Source organism: Prinia subflava, chromosome 1, assembly GCF_021018805.1.
Source record: "Prinia subflava isolate CZ2003 ecotype Zambia chromosome 1, Cam_Psub_1.2, whole genome shotgun sequence".
Taxonomy (NCBI): domain Eukaryota; kingdom Metazoa; phylum Chordata; class Aves; order Passeriformes; family Cisticolidae; genus Prinia; species Prinia subflava.
Window position 1 is genome coordinate 66328502 of NC_086247.1, and position 17864 is coordinate 66346365.

General features: G+C 39.2%; 1 protein-coding gene across 2 annotated transcripts in view; it reads left to right on the forward strand.

Annotated features, from left to right (window-relative positions):
• EPB41L4B (erythrocyte membrane protein band 4.1 like 4B) overlaps positions 1-17864 on the forward strand; it is a 169367-nt gene that overhangs the window by 146108 nt on the left and 5395 nt on the right. The window contains exons 23-24 of one of the 2 annotated variants that reach the window (XM_063398915.1): positions 12352-12420; positions 16311-16474. In XM_063398915.1, the coding sequence (XP_063254985.1) occupies positions 12352-12420; positions 16311-16474 (233 nt within the window). The remainder of the gene's footprint in view (positions 1-12351; positions 12421-16310; positions 16475-17864) is intronic. The other variant, XM_063398925.1, reaches the window with a different exon arrangement.

Consider the following 17864-nt stretch of genomic DNA (forward strand, 5'->3'; position numbering starts at 1 on the left):
GATTGCTACCGCTTCAGCAGTGTTTAGGAAGGTCAGAAAACTTGAGGGTCATAAACACTATTGAAGCTTAAAAAAAAAAATATAAAAAGAAGAAGAAAACTACCTGAAATCCCTTTCTCCTGTCTCCTCAGGGGAAAAAAAAAAAAAAAAAAGGGATTATTCCATGGCAGTAGCAGTTTTCTCTTTTGCTTGAAATCAACATCAGAGTAAGTGAAAGGAATCAAGTAAATGCAAGCAAACAGATTTTAAACCAGCTGCCATCTACCTTCAACAGGAAGTGAAGGCAAATCTTTAGCAAAGTTTTTATAACCTGTGTATTGTTGTAAATCAAGTCTGATATGTTCAATCATACTTTTCGTCAGCATCTTTTTTATTTAAGATTATTGCTTTATTTTTCAAGTGAATATGTTCCATGTTCTGAGCAGCAGTAAGCAGGTGTAACATCTGCCTAAGAAGAATAAAAGTGAACAATACATAGACCGGGCTTTTCAGACAGAGCTTAAAGCATCATCTTTTTTGTACTGGCTGAGTTTCCCCTTGCACTCTACAATATTCGATGTGACACAAAAATGCTCAGCTTCTGTGTGAAGACTGAAACCAGGTATGTCTTTTTACATTTGCTCTCGATGAGACAAGTACAGTGATGAAGCTCTTCTGTCACAAAGACTTTTGAAAGAGGCCCATTGATCACCTTTCTTTTGGCCTGAGAAGTACATTATTCCTTTTGTCTCAGCAGCTGTGAAGTTGCTAATTTCTCTTCCTCACTGTGATTAATGACAATTGCATTTAGATTTCAATGAGTAACTATTGTGTGTTTTCTTTCCAGCCATCTAATGAATTGATATATGTGTAATTCTAATTCACATGTTTCCAGTGTGATAACAAGTATGATACTAACAGCTTGGCTGCTCTGTGGAATTTCAATTGAATGTCTCCAAGCTTCAGCAGAAAATGGGAACATCTGCTTTCTGAACTGTTTTTTGACTGGCTGGGTGACTCAACTAGTAAACCAGCAAAAAGATCAAGTAAACTTTCTTTTTATTTGCCACAATTGAATAATCAGAACTGATAGGAAATATTTTTTTTTCTTCTTTGATTAATGTAAAATCTGGTTGTCTACATTTTCCTTTCAAAAGCCTGTATTTTGGAAAATATCCTGAACTGAATGTCAGAGAGTAGTAAGAAGGGTAGATAGAAAGATCAGGCCAATTTGAAATTAAATAGTGGTTCATTTTCAAAGAATGTTGGGTTATTAATTTCAATGAACTCATGTTTCCAACCAAAATCTCATTTCTGAATTAGGCACTAAAAACTGCACTGACAAAATGCTGATTGAAACCTTTTAAAATTTACTTTTTAAGTATAGAGAAAATTGAATCAGCACCATTTCTTTTTTAACACATTCAGTTTGAATAGTTACACATTTTCTAATGAGAATTCCTAAGCAGTAGCAGTCCTTTTTTAGTATGAATCACAAGTGGTACCTAAGTGACCAGAGATTTTATCTTCTAGCCTATTATGCTTTTTGCTGTTATTCACAACAGTGGGTAAATTCTCTATTGAAGCATAATATATTTAATTTTCTGCAGTCTGTCTACTAGCAAGCAAAACTGAAACAGAAATACAATCATTGACTTGTGAGATTTACATCCAGACAGATCTTTTGCTAAGACTTTATGCAGCTAGTACAAATCTTATAACTCAGAGGAATGGCATTAGTAGAATAACCAGGAAGTCAAACTGATAAAATTGAAGTTTGCGTAAACCTCAGCACATCTATGGTAATTCCATGGTTCTGTGCCTTGTCCCAGACATTGTATATCATAGAAGAAATTTGTAATTTAGTTGTGGGAGAAAGAAAATAGCAGTTCCCTAATTCTAGCTTATTAGCTATCATGGTAACTGGATTGCAAACCAATGAACTCAGTAGGAAGGGTTCTCTTCTGTTCATTATCCCCTATATGACCCTTTGAAAAAAAAAAAGGCTAAATTGTTTTGAGCTGAGGAAGAAAAACTCTACAGAGGTAGATATTCTATATAACCATTTTAAGCCTGATTAATAGAAAGCAGTTCTTGCATATTTCTCAGAATTATTCCCTGGAACTTGTCCACAAAACCATCACTATGGAAGAACTATGGATTTATGGCTTGCTTTACAGTATGGCATTCTTCTCATTTTCAGCAAACCAAGACCAAATGCCCCAACTCTCTAGGAGATACAGGCAGTGAGGTGAGGAAAGTGATTCTCTATAAAACTTATTTAGGAAGTTAATGTCATTTATTGGTCCTTTGTCAAAAGTTTGACTAGATTCTTGCCAGTGCTCCAGTGCGGTGGAATGTCACTTGGCCTCTTCTGGCGAAGTATCAGATATTGCCAGGATGGATTGTGATGAAGGAGTTGGCCCTGCCATCTGGCATACACACCCAGCCACGTGCACATGCTCTGCTGAGAGCCCTGTTGGCAATGCTGGAGACGGGATCTCATGTGCCAAGCACAGTGGACTTCTGACCACCTGAATTTGTGCACGATTTGGCACCCATTTCATGCTGCATCCAAGTTGAGCAAGCTGTCAAAATTTATAACCATGAAGCTCAAGTGCTCATGTAGAGATAGAATCCATGTGTTTGCATCAGTGGCTGAGCTGCCCAGACTTCAGACAAAGCTTGTTCTCTTCAAAATATCTGTGGTCAGGAGAGCCCATGTTTGTGTGTGCCTCTAAAGCAATTTTGGCCTTCAGATCTCTCCTGTCTTGCTGCTACTGGTTTGGAGAAAGGTTTGAAGAAACTGTGCTTTCTCTTTTCTTCTTCACCAGGAGCAGGGGTAGTGAGGCAGTGTGGATAAAAGATTTTCTTTACATCTCTAGTGTGGCTCAAGTTGGGCATATTCCTGCACCAGGAATAGTTAGTTCCCAAGCTCATAGAGAGCACACTCAAGAAGCACCAGGCATAGGATTGCAAAAGAAACCCCAAAACCAAACCAAAAATCAAAATCCAACAACAAATCAGAACAACACCCTGCTCTCACTCTTCGGCAAGAAAAGAGTGTATCCCGAGTCTTAGCCTGCAGCTATCCCAGGGCTCTTGGGAAGGAAATTAAAAGTAAATGCTGTAACCCTCCCTCCATAACTGTTCTCCAGTTATGAAGCTGACTGGACCAGATTTTGCTCCTCTTACATTTTAGAAGACTTTCAATTCTTTCTGAATTGAAAGAGTTAACTATAATCTTCCCAGGGACCACAACATCAGCAGAAGTTGCCAGACAATAATATTTTGGTCTCCTCCATCAGCACATGGTGCTGGGAAGGGGTCTTTGAGGCAGTGGTGTTGGAAACATGCCTCACAGGAAATCTCCAGCCCCAGTTTGGCTTGCCTGTGAGCTCCTGTTAGGATGGGCAGGACGTGAGTGACTGGAGACCTGGATCTGCCTGTGACATATCACTCATAGTGTATTTCTTCCCTTGAAGAGGTGCCGATCTCTGGGGAGAGGACTGTCATTGTTTGGTCTCTCTCTCATTTCTGTTTTACTTTTCCTGCTCCCTGCCACATTATAATGTTCTTCAGTTGCCTACACAGAGATGTTTTTAAAAAAATACGGGGAAGCAGAGCTCTGCTCAAGTGATAGAACAGCCTTCTGGCATTGAAACTGCTGTCATTCCTGGGCCAAGCAGAAGAGTTCTTTACTTGTGCTCTTGGTCCAAAGGAGATATTTCTTTTGTAATTAAGGATGGGCAAGAGTGAGTTATGTGCTAATAGCCCTAATTGATTTGGATTATCCCTTGACTGGGACTATTCTCTTTAGCCATGGGACATGGGAATTGGCAAAGTGTTACAATGCAGGTGTTTGAATCTGTATATGCCTAATGAGCTCTTCTGTTTGAACACAACTAGATTTTACTTGCAGTCAAGTATCTTTGTGTTTATTTAATGCTTGATGGCTGGCAATATGAATGATTCATAGTCAAGGGTGTGACGTTATGAATAAATAGGTTTTTATTTATAACAGATATCACAAAAGATTTACTAAATATGAGATTGATTTTGTTCATTCACAAATCTTAAACCTAGCAACACGTTGCTCCTTATAGACTTTCAGCTTCTGCTCCAGCTGGTCTTGTTGATAGGATCAAATCGTTTTGTATCCACTATGTTTAAGGAAGTAATGCTCTGCTTCCTTCATGCATGTTGGAAAAGGTGACATATTGTGATAGGAAATTATTATTGTCTTATGGAAGCTTAATTCGGTCAAAAGAGTAGACTTTTAGAGTAGTGAGACAGCTGCAGCACAGCACAGCAGTCAGCACTCTTATGTGTACTTGAGATCATAATTTGTGAGAGGTCACCAAAATTTGTAGGCATGTGCATAGTTTAGGGCTGCAGTAGTCCCTGGGACTGGTCACATGCTGAAGTTGAAAATACACTGAAGTGTCCTTCTTTATATATCTATGATATATAAATAGTGCACCAGTTTGTAATTTTAACACTTTTTCTGCAGCTCCACTGACTTTAATCTACCTGTGCTATTCTTTTCCTTTATAATAATGAACTGTATAAACTCCTGGGGATTTTATCAGAGCTCAATAGCCCAGAAAAATAGGACAGAAAATTAGTGCAAAGTATTTCTTACTATCCTGACATTCAAGGAGACTGTGATGGGTTGAGTTTCTGGATGCTTACGGACTTTTAGCCAGCTTTTGCTCTTACACAAGTAGACATTGATTACAGTAGAGAGACAAACTGTTTGTGTTGGACTAAGGTCAAGCAGTACACTGTTTTTGCCAATCTATCATAACTTTTCAAGAGAGGAATGTGATCCTGAGGGTTTGAAAAAAAGGCAGGTGTGTTACGTGGTTATTAATCAGCCTTTGTGGGAATGTTCCTGGGTTCAAAGTCTCCATTTTAATAAGTCTTGGTGAACTAACAGTTATTGGGTGATGAGCTATCAGTGTCTATACTTCGAAAGAATCAGGTGTGGTGAGGGGTGAGTTTTTCCGTCTGGTACAAAACACAGTCTGCTTGCTGGCAGTGAAATTGGGAAGTATATGATTTACCTGGGGCACCCTCAGCCGGTGGGAATCACAACACTCATTTCCTCCTCTTCATGTTATCCATCTTTAGTGACTTTCTTCTGTGAAAACAGCCTCCATCTGCAGAGATGCCACTTGATTTTGTTGGCTGTGCACATGGTGCAGGCACCTGCCACTGGATCACCACTGATTTCATTGGTAAAAACCAAGGGACGCAAAGGTAACTTTGCATTAGCTGTCCCAGAAACGCAACTAATGCAGCAACTGTTGGAGAGCAACCATATACAGTAGGAACCTACTGCTTTCTGTTTGCTTAATTTCTGTGTTTTAAACAAAGACCAAGCAAACACTGCAATCTTTAGTCTGCATTTTAGCCAACACACCAAGACTGTGACATCATTTGGCCTTGCCACGTTTTCCTCAGGGGATGGTGACTGGGCTGACAGCCCATTCTGTGGTCATGTTCTGCTTAAGCTTGCTCACCTTCACAGCACCAGCGAAAGAGTACTGAAAATCCTGAAGACTGTGAGAGCATGGACACTGTCTTGTTTTGTCACATCTGAATTGTTCTTATTCTGTATTCTTTTGAAGAATGTCTTCTCAAAAATATTCACAAGGCACAGTTACGTTGTAAAAATGGTCCACAACATGCATTTTCTTCCAATGTGCTGTAGAGATACTGAACTGATTTAATAACACTATTACCATCGTCCCTCATGCTCTCCCAATACCTCTGAAATCCCTTTGCTAGCAACCCATAATTACAATCCTTAGAGTGAAAATCTAGAGTATTTGATCCTTAAAGGTAGCATAAAAATGATACTAGCACAAACAAAATTTATAGGGCTATCCTTGCAAATTATTACAGAAGTTTATATGAAGATTCAGGATTACATCCAGGGCATCTTAACTACTGTGATTTAGATAGACCTGCTTGCAAATAGTGTATAGTTTATGCTGCAGCCACAAACTACTATGAATAAAGTATCTGTGAAATTCTATAACTGCAGCAAATCCAAACTTTAGCAGAGGCTGAACCTTCTACATCTTCTACTCCCATGAACTCCCTTGACATCCATTTCAGAGACAGAAGTCACTGAAGCACAGTCAAGGAGCCACGTAGACACCTCCTGACAATGCCTCTGTGTTAGGAAAGATTGCACCAAGTCCCTCTAAGAGGGAGGAAAATACCTGATGGAGAGGAAAGTACAAGCAGCTGGTGAGACATCAAGAAAGCGGTGTATGCTGCCAGGTCATGTTCCAGGACAGGTGCATCTACAGCAAGGTCCAAAGAAGGGCTGGTGTACATGAGTGAGCAGAGAACGGCAAGTTCACCATTTGAGGGGAACCCAAGAGAACTTGTGTCATCAAAGATACCAAGGGATCAACAAAGAGCTTTCAAAGTGGAGCCTTTTCGGTTTACCAGGAGGAATTGAGTGGTACCTGTGGGGAGGGGGACTCTGTATCGCAGTACAGTCCTGTGGAAACTCACACCAAATCAGATGAGTCAAAGACTTCAATTCACTTGTGCTCATTCTTAGGAATCAATTAATATTCTTGAAAGTATTTCCTTGAATTCCAAATTCCTCTCGTTTTTTGTAAGATGAGTAAGGGAAACCCAAATATCAGATGAGGGAGAACCATGAGGGAGATTTTTCAGTTTTGTCTCCTCAGAAAGAGTAAAAGGGCAGGGAGGTTCTGAACGTGTAGCTTCCTCCCTGGCTCACTGGCTTATGCAGAAACCCACCCTCTTAAGAAACTTCTTGTTTGGTGCCTCAGGGTGTTTTCACTAGTACATTTCTGCAGAAGTGGCCTCTTTAATGGGTGTGAACAAAATCTGTCTGCTGACACCGACACCTGGATATCAATTCAAAAACTAGTAAAAATCCTGCAAAGAAAGAAGGTGGCCTGTGATGCAACACGGGTGGGATTTGCACCAAATATGGTTCATCAGGGCATTTAGTTCACACAGCTTTTTCCAAGACTAATTAGTCAATAGTATTGCTGATTTATGTTTCTGTCTGGTTTCAAGTTTGCTGCACTATTTTGGTCTGATTTTCACCCTATGCATCCTGGCAGGGATTATGCCTGTCATGCTGGTTATGTTGCCACATGAGAAGAATATGAACTGCGGTTGAAATAATATGAGTGTTTGATCCTTTGGGTCTGGAACTGCTCCCACTCAAAAGAATTTGTTTGTCCATGTAGATATTGTGTGGTGAAAAATACCAGAAACCCTTTGGGTTTACATTTTCTGCCTGCCTCAGTATTCATTTCAGCCACTGAAATGGTATGACAGCAGACAAGGAGCTTTACTGAAAAATGGTGGAGTCTAGAATCTTCACACTGGTTTTGGAAACCAGGCCTAATGGTTAACTGGTATTTTTAAAGTCATATCACATGTCAGGACTGGGAAATGCTAGTGCAATATCCTCTAGACATTTCAGCTGATGTCCTTTTCTAATTCGATGAGTAGAAACAAGTCTCTGTGCTGTATAGATATGATGGTATTTAACTTACACCGTGTATTTTGAAATAAAGCACTACAGAATACTCCCCTGGCTCTATGTGTATCTTGAGGGCCTTATTTATGACACTGCTTCAGGTGTTTGCAGCTCTGCCTCTTCTTGCTGCAATGCATGGGAATCCAGTGAAGCGTTTGGCCTAAAGTCTGTCTTCCATCTGGTCAATATATAAAGTGACAGTGCAAACCCACTGAGATCACACGTCTTCACCACAATGTTACAAATGCCTCCAGTCAAGGTGCAGGGGATGGTAGCAAAGCAAAGTGTCAATGGCAGAAAGTGTTACTGTACCTTTGTGGAAGGATAGTTGTGCCAGGGCAGTGAATATACTATTCCAGAGGCAAGGAAACATATCCAAATTATGCCCACGTCTCTCAAAAGTAGTATTTTTTTGCCAGAGGACATTTGTAATATTCCATTCTAATGGAAATACCAAAATAGCTGATTATATATCAGTTAACTTGACAAAATACTCTTTTTTTATCTCCTTCCATTTCCATTTGTTTTTATGACAAATTTACATTTTTGTCTCCTAACTCATCTAAAAGGTTTTTCAGGAATGTGGAATTGTTTTTACTGAGATTTGAATTTTCATCCAGAAGAACTCTTTGCACAAATGCAAAGAGAAGGGGAAAATTCTTGTCCTTTTGTCCTTTTTCTTCCTTCCCTCTTCATTCTCCCTTGCTGTATAAATGTCAAGAAAAATCAGTACTGTTAATTCTTTCTGGTTGTGGCAAAGATTCCTCCAAAATATGTTACTCCAATAATGCAAAAAGAATCTTTGAGTACTAGCAGAAAATTATCCACAGAGGAATAATTTTTTGCTCCTTTTCCCACAAAAATCAATGTGGCTGTTATATCTGACTGATTTTCAGATTTTTCACCTTAAAAATTACTCAGCCATGGGACTTCTCCTCTTCTCCTGAGACTGTGCTGATTTTTTTTTTTTTTTTTTTTTTTTTTTTTTTTTTTTTTTTTTTTTTTTTAAATGAGAGTCAACTGTTCTTTTAAGCTTAGTAAATTCTCAACTTGCCAAGCTAAATATTCCAGACAATGAGCCACTTGTCCAAAGTAGTTCTGCTATGGTAATGCACCCTGATCTTTCTAGCAAGGGGCATTTCAGGTTATGAAACAAGCCCTCAGCATGTGAGATGCTGCTGGAATGCCAACCTTCTTCACTCCCCTTTCATGCCATGCCCCTTCGACCTGACAGTTACTCATGGGGCCTGCCTTAAAGGTTGTTTTATGGCTGTGACTGTGGCTGCAAGACTGTTGGCACTCCTGCAGAGAGAGCAAGCGTGCTTGAAATCAAGTTTTGTACTTAAAAGCCTGTCTGTGCTGTTCTGGAGAGCACATCTCTAACCTCTTGTTGATTATGATATTTCTGTAGCCCCTGTGACACCAGTTAGTCCCTTTTGCTCCCGTGGAAGAGCCTGGCTGTACCAGAAAATGTCCATCTAAGCAATGTGGATGAGATTGCTGCTCCATCTGCCACCACAGGAACTGTGCCGAGCTGTAGACTTTAAAGATGTTACTTGTTTTGTTTCATACCAAAGCAGACAGAAAACCTCACTCTGGTTTATAGGCAATCCACACACTGACAGCTACTGTGTTTTACTTCTCTGAGCAGCTAGAGTTCAGCTTCATGAGACCAACCTGTCCGTGGAACTGCCCACTTCCTCTTCCCTCCTCCCTTCCCCTTCATGTGTGCCACCCCAGGTAAAGCCTGGAAGCTGCTGAGGGTCTCCAGATGCTGGAGGAGCTGCAGCTTTGAAGTCGACTGTAGAGCTGGCTCTGCCCTTCTTCTGTTCTCAGTTCCCAGGTGGCATCTTTCAACTGATGCTGCCACAACAGGGAGAAGAGAGTGCTCTAGAAAATTTAAGAGTCTGCTTCTTCCATGTGAGTTAGGAGTTATTTAAAGGTATGGTATGTCTTCTTCCTAGGGCAGGGAGACAGGCTGTGTGGGGAAGGCATAACATTTAGGTTCTGGTCAGGGAGTTGTTTTGCTTTCTGAGCCACTCTGAGATCTTTGTCTTCACGCAGTAAACTCAACTCCAGTGCAAGGGTAAGGAAGAGACTCACCCATGACGCTGCGTTCCTTGTGTGGTAGGGCAGGAATCACTGCCTTTTCTTCCTCCTTCCAGGTCCTGGCAACTGCTACTGCTGGCCATGGTGAACATGCAGGACAGTTAGGTCAAAGTAGGCAAAGTATATTCCTGTCTAAAGAGACCTTTCAAATTTCCAAATCAAGTTTCACATAAACCAGTTTTTAAATTGATGCTTTCCACACTGCTGTCTCCCCATCCTGCATATCCTCTGTCTGAACAGTATTCTTGAATATATTTTTTTCTGCTGTTGTATGGATTAGGATGTTGTACCAACTTCCTACTTAAATGAGCCAAGCCATTAATAGTTAAGAACTTCTTGCCAATGCTAAAGAGGCAACAAGAGTGTTGTCTCTGCCTTACCTGTGGAAGCTGGCAGCAATAATTTAATCAAGGCCTGAACCAAACTAATAAACTCAGTTGCGCCTTTTGAGTAACTCTGGCGTGTTCTCAGAGGCAAAAAAATATGGGGAAAGAAAGAGTAAATACTAAAGGCTAAGCAGGATGGTTTCTGTTTGTCACTCTTAAATCAAACACAGGTATGGGGTTTTTTGTCTGTTCCCTAATTTCTCTTTTCACTTTGTTTAAAAGGCCAGAAATTGAGGTGTTTATAATCCAGAGAGCCTTTCATTTGTTGACATTGTCCTGTTCTCAAGATTTAAAAAGCACAGCTCCCTGAGAAAGGGACTCACACTGATAACTAAACCAGATTAACCATTTCTTGCCCTGTTTCGATACATAGACTGGCACACATCCACAGACTGAAGTGCTGGTTTTGCAGGAGGGTATTCTGCATGGCTGTGGATCACAGCATGTGATCAGACTGATTCCTGTTATGGGCCTCTGCTCCCAAATCTCAGTGGACTCTCCAGCATTCTGCATATTTTTTCTTTCTTGCATTCAGTAGCTGTGCTTCATTTCTTTAATGAGATCAACCACCAAAATTGGAGAGATTTTAGCTGTGGGATATCAAACTCATACCACACACAAGCAACCTGCTTCCCATCTCTGTTTGTCTTTGGCTCAAAGATTTTATTTGTAACTGAGTACACTTGTACTTTGTGCTGTAACATCATATTGTAAACCCTTCATAACCTGAGAATGTCAGCCTGGGCTCATGGGCATTTGCTGCCTCTCAGAAGACTGAGACATGCTACAGCTGTCCAGCTTTGGCTCTGGGTATAATGCAACATAGCAAACTTGTGAGGAGCTGTTGTGTCAGTCTAATGAGTTAGGTCCAATCAGCAATGAAGCAATACTTTGCTAACAGACGTGAATATAGAACTGTGAAACTTCCTTTAATAAGTTTGCATAGAAAATTATGATTTGAAATAATTTCTCCTTCACAGATTTGTTAGCTCATTTATGCCTGTGTAATTGATTTACAAATACCTCTACTTGGTTAAAAAGTTATTTAGATGCTTGACAGTATCTTTGCTATCCATACTCCTCATGTGTAAGAAGCCTGACTATTAATGCTAAGCTTAATTTTGCATGTTTGCAGAAGCGAGCCCACAGATAGCTGTTAATTTCCCTTGGTACCCTTATAAGCCAATATGTTTCTGCTATTTTATTTGCAAAATAAACACTGTACATTTACTTAATTATATTTGATGTCATAATTCCAGGTTTTTCTTTGGCCTATAGGGGCTCAGGGCCCTCAAGGTAGCTTTCCTCATTATTAAACAACAGTTGTACAGCTGTAGTTAGTAATTACAATTGAAAACATGCATAACAAACCAATGCACAGCAGTTTCTGTAATAAAGTGAAAAACAGACCTTTACAGTGAAAAATGTAATTTTCCAAAGGGAAAGCATGAAGTGCAGTTCAAAACTCAAATGTTTATTTACTATTTTGTCCTCTCTGAATGAATGAATAATAATGTCTGCATTCTGAAAAGGAAAATAATGAGAAACAGCATTCACAATGAAGTTTGGGACAGAGATTGTTGCTGCTTTTATTATATTTTTAATTTCAGCTAATGTTTAAAACTACTTTAAGGTCAGAAGTGACTTCCAGCAGGGTCTGCTCACAGCAGTGACTATATCCTCATGGAGCAAGCCCTTTCGGCAGATGGATATGTTGGTGTCTCTCCTCCTTGTCTCCATGCACTTTTCAAAAAACCTACAAGGGTTCATCCTTTATCCACAGCCCTCCACTCAACACAGGGCCTCCTAGCTGCCTGAAGCAAACAGTTTTGGTTTTTTAATATATGATTTTCTTCTGATCCCACCTTGTGTGATTGTTTGTCTTTGGTAGCAACTGTGTAAGCAAAATTTTGGAAGTCCAAAATATTTAAAGCACAAGTTCTTTAGCCAAAGTTCCTGTACAGAAAAATTTGCTCCTGCACTTCATATTGCATATCTTAAAATGTAGTACTGGCTGAAAGCATCCCATAATAATGCTGATGACAGAATTGGAAGATATATTGTATGCAACCAGCTCTGTATTTGCTCAACGTATTTAAATATGTGGTAAAATTAATTTATCAAGTTTTCATACTTATGCTTTGACTATTCATCATCAGGTTTCTGTATGCATTTTTGGAAGCGTCTTTTTTGGGTGTGGTCCAAGCACTGCTGAACTGCTCTGATTTGTTGGATATGTCACTGTAGTTGCAATGCTTTGCTGCTTTTTTTTTTCTTTTGCATTTTTATGCTCTGAAAGTAACATCTTTTTCTTTATCTTTTTTAAAGATAAAGACATTCCCTGCTGATACATCTAATCCTTTTTTCGATCCCTTTACAACAGTACCACAGTTTTCTGTAAGTAGAATGCGCAACTAAAAAACTGTGTTTTAACAGAATTCCAACTGATTTTTTTAAGTGTCAGGAATCTATGCACTAAGCAGTCCTCAAAAAATAAAAAAAATAAATTCCAAGTAGAAATTAAGAGTACAAAGCAGTTAAGTATTCCCATTATAAAAAATGTTACCTGCATTCAGACATTGCTGCTTACTAGACAGAGGACTAAAAGTTAAAGGTCAAGGTTCACCACTAATGAAGTCAGTCTCAAAATGTTGTTCATTTCAGGACTATAGAGGACACTTGTGAAGCTCCATAACATCTTTACAGGGAGCAGTAAGGGAATGGGAAGACTTAGTCCTCTGTCTAGCATTGCATGGCCTCCTGCCTGAAACTGCCTGCTGTGCCATCACAAAGAGGGCCCTGATTTTCAATGAATTCACAGCTGAATTTTAAAGAATTATAGTTAGTGTGTGAATGACTACAATGGTATCCTTGTACAAACTCCCATGTTTACCCACAAACTTGGATCCAATATTGAACTTCATTCTTGTTAAATTTTCACAGAAGATGTGGCTTAGGGATTTTGGTGAGGTAAACTAGATACAAACCGAAAACAATTATCTGACAATTTAAAAAGTAAGTATGATCGAAATCTTGCTTTAGTGGCAGAGGCATTATCTAATAAGTATGACAAAAAAGGTATGACAAAATTAACTACACTTTAAAAAATACTCTGCTTATAAACAACATGTAAAATGACTTACAATTTTAAAGTTACATTTGAAAAATGAAGCATTTCAGACTTTGACATTAAATTTTACTGGTTGCAGCAATCTATATCTGGCATATAATCCAAGATAAATAACTTCATTCACTGTTGGGTCATGTGAAGGTTCTGTCTGTATTTAATGATTTAAAGAAAGAGGCTTTTCTTTCACAATAAACTTGATCATGGGCTTTTATGTAAATGTGTTTTTTCTCCAAACAGGTACTTTGAAGCTAGAGTTAGTTAGCCTCCCCAAGCTGTTTAAGTGCCACAGTTGAGCTCTAATTAAATACATTTGAAGGTACACAGAAATGTCACAGCAATGTTTCACTGTGTCAACCAAGTCCAGATGGTACAATTGTGATAAAAGCTAACCCAAAGTTGCAGTGCTTGTGTCTTTCACAGTGCTCCTTTATCTAAGCAAAATGATGCACCCCCCAAAACAGCCTTCCCACTAATTAGCATTGATTGTCAGATGTTATTTTCCTGTCTCTGACAGTTAGGATGAAAACAAAATTTAGGAGAGCTATAAACATGCATTTTCATAATGTTTCATAACTGGGGAGTCAGAACTCTAAAATATAAACTGAAGGTATACTGATATACTTGCCCACAGAAATTTTCATATTGCAGAAAATGACTATTTCATGGCAAATTCAAATGTTGAATTTTTGTTATGTTCTGTCAGGAGAAAAGAAGCAAAGCAGAATTCAAACTGATCTTTCTGAAATCCCATCTTCTCCCCATAGTTCTCCTCATAGATTTCCATTTTTCTGGGCAAGGTGGAGGGCAAGATCAAGATCACAAATATTTAAAATACCATTGCAAAAAAACTAATGATGTGTGATCCATCACATGATTCTATACATTCCTTTTAGTGAATTATGTACAAATACCTGTGGCACACAGGCAGCTACCTAGGGGACTGCACAGAGATGGGAAAACAATTAGTAGGGTTGGGTGGCTTTGGTCCTGTGTTTCATGGCCCTGTGTCCAGCCCGAAGGGAGATGTCTCTCCACAGCAGCATTTGAGATCATCCTGATGCACTGCTGAGGGCTTGAAGAGAGACACAGCAGGCAGGAGCTGTAATGGAAGGGTAGCTAGGGCTTGCAGGCAGATCTAACTCTGAATGGTCTCCAGTCACACACAGACCCAGATGGTAATGTTTGTTAATGGTTTTCTTTTTGTTGTTGTTGTTTCCTTTCCTTGCTTGCCCTTCCCCTTCTCTTTTTTAATTTTTTTTTCTTGGAAGAAAACACTGAAATGTTATTAAGCAGGAAAAGAATTACGAATAGTAACATTTAGCAGGCTTTACCTTTCACGTACAGCTTCAAATTTGGTGTTATATATGCATTTGCGTTGATTTGACCAGATGAAAAATTAGGTTACTTGGTTATCTGGAATGTTTAAATATAAGCTGAAAGCCAGGAACCATCTGAATTTCAGAGATTTCCACAGAAAAATGGCAGACATGATGGCCATATTCTCAGGCAGGTGTAAGTCACATAGATTTAAATTAATGAAATTATGTCTGTTTAGACCAGTTAAATATTTAACTTAAGCATACCATGCTTAATCAGACATATATACAAAAAGATGCTTTGGGTATCTACTGTGAAATAATGATCCAGAGCAAACACACTAGGGATTTCAAGGCAATTTTTCAGCAAGTGTAGTTTGTCATCACTCTGCTGATTTCAGTGAGGCTGGGAGAATTTATATGAGAATTTATATGAGAATTTATATGAGCTTCAGAGTGATGTCTTCTTCTCATGCCATAGAGTAAGATTTGGCAGGCCTTGGAACACAGGGATCCTGTAGGAGGAACACCAAATTTTATACCCCTGCAGTTTGTAAGGCTGAGTTTTAAAAGTTGAATGACAGAGAATTTTGAACGGATTCTATTAGCCATTATTTACACACAGGAGAGTTTCTTTAGTTGATTTTACATTTTTCCATTTTAATAATTTTGTGGAATTAATGAAATTCCTTTTGCTTCAGAGATTATTTTGGATCATTAGAGATATGTCTAGACATGTTAAAAAGTGACAATAAGCTAGCAAACCTAACAAAGACAGCCTTTCCTGGGCTTAAATAGTTTTCCCACTGTTTAAACCAAGTTTGTGAATCACTTGCAGAGGCTTGCAGAATTTGAGAAATTATTAGACAAACAATAAAAAGGGTTGCTCTTCAAATAGCTGCTTTCTTATGATGGTGACTTTTCTTCCTCCCTGCCTTAGACTCTGAACCAGGTTCAGAAGAAGCGGTGATCAAGGAAGAAAGGTAGCTAATACCAGTAGGAGCGTGTTTTAATGATCCTGACGCACTCACAACTGCAGTTGCTCTGTACACTTCCCAGGTCAGGGTCAGACATGCACCACAGGCACTAGCTGTTGTGGTTTGGCACATAGAAATAGCCCGTGCCAAAAAGCAAGACAGGGATGTTTGATTTTTAGGGATCCTCCCCCTCTGGTTGTAAAAATAGCCCAGTCTTTGCTATAATATTGTTGTGCTGAAATACCTCACCTAAAAGGGAGGAGATGGTTACTTGCTGCTTGTCTTAAATCTGCACTTCCAGTACTGCTTTAACATTGCCCTTCACTGGATACTGCAAGAGTATCTCTCTTGAGGCATGTTCCAGTTAGCAAAAGTGATAAAGGTATGGAGATTTTGAAACCTGGACTCCTAAAAGCCCAGACTCCCAGCTGTTAACAAAACACAGAGTAGTTAGAGGACCCACCAACAAATTGTATAGCATTACTGAAGAATATTCCAGGAATCTCATGTTGTTAACATTCTGCATAGTTTTTAGGGAAAGTGCAATAATGATAAGAGTCATTCTCCAAATGGATCATGGTTTTTACCTGAATGCTGCCAGTCTCACATGCTGTGTCATCTCACCTGGTGCATGTTGCAATCAGGCTTGTCCCCCAGGCATCAAAAGAGGTGGCTGTCCACTGTCCAGCATCTGCAGAGGCTGCGCTGAGAGCTTATAGCCACAGCCTCCCATTTGTTCTCATTCTTAGTTGCTGTTACCGGGTGTTTGGCAGTGAATTGGATAGCAAAGGATGGTGAGACCAGTAGAAGCTAATCTACAATTTTTTCTTTCTCTGTGTTTCTCTACATTATTCTTTTTTGTAGGCAGAATTTGCAGACAGCAAAATACAGTGCTGTGGGGTGCAGTCATCTCCTAAGATCACGCTGGTGTCTCCATCACCCGTCCTGAGGTCTCTGGCAGAGACCATACCCACCCCAACAGTCCAGACAGTATATACGTCGCACAAGCCCATTTCGCTGGCAGACAGGTACTGTGCAGTTCTTTCACAGAAATACTGTGATGCTTTCTGCATTAAAGGAATCAGCTTGATTTCCCTTTTTCTGACATAAATACCATAAAGTGTCATTTTCTCTTATACCAAAAGATTATTGCTTGACTAATAATAGGTGGATTATGTAAAGAAATATCTGTAACTCATACTCTCATGCTCTGAGATTAAAAAAAGCCTGCCTTAATTAACTGCTGCAGCCAGCAGTGTACCATTTCTGTGGCCAATGGGCTGAATAGAAAGGGTTGTGCAGACTTTCCTCAGGCAAGTAATTTTGTCTGAACCACAAAGGTTTTGTTTTAGTAATTGCTGTTACAATTTGTTTTTTGAAATTAGATGTCTGTGGGGGAAAGCTGAGGTTGAGAAATGTCTGTACTTCTAAATGAAACACAGGCATTGGTTTTCTTTGTTGTTCTTTTTTCTTTTTTTTTTCCCCTTTTTTAGTAATGTCAAGCTACAGTGGTCTTGTAATTTCTCTGAGAAACAATAAGTTACCACCTTTCCACAGGCAGAATCTTTTCAGTTTTCTATTCTTTCATCCTACCAGTTTTGCATGCTGGCTTCTTATTCTATAATTTAATCAAAGCTGAACCTCTCAAGCTGATAATTTACTGAATATAAATGTAGCAGTGGATATACTCGGTACTTCTGGAGCACAAATAGTGCAAGGGTTATGAAAAGTATTTCTTTAACATAATAATGAATTAGTCTTTTTTTACTTTTGGATTCATAGTCAATTCCCATTTTTGGTTGTTAATTATTTTTTGCAGTTGTTGGTTAATTGCACCTGCACACTTGTTCGATTATTGTTGACTCATCTAAAAATTTATCATTCAGGCGAAAACGTAATTCTGAAGCTGTAGTGCTGAATTCAGCTTCTGTTAGATGTCTTGAACACAAGTGGGTGATTCTACCCCTGCTTGTACATGAATGGGCTGCAAGGTTTCTGCAATGCAGTTTAAATCTCCAAACTGTGTTACAAATGTGAGATACGTAATTTTCAGAAAAGCATGGTAAACAGTTTCAGAAATGGAATCACTAACCCAGGGCATTCCCAGGGTTACAAAGCCTCTGGGCTCTGGTGTGAATTGGTGAGAGCAAGGACCTCAGGATCTGATTATGGCATCCTGATATGTGCAGGACTGTGGTAAATTCAGAATATCTATATATCTATGTATATAGATATCCCTCAATATCAGATTACACCAAGGAGCAGAAGGCTGTAACAGAATTCTTTCGTAATGGCATTTGCTGTAGCTGCTCCATTTTTAGAGTCCTTATCCAGCTCCCTTTGAAATCAGTAGCCTTTAATGGGGTTAGATGAAATTATAAACTGTTTTGCCATGTGGATCTTTTTTTATCCTTCTTC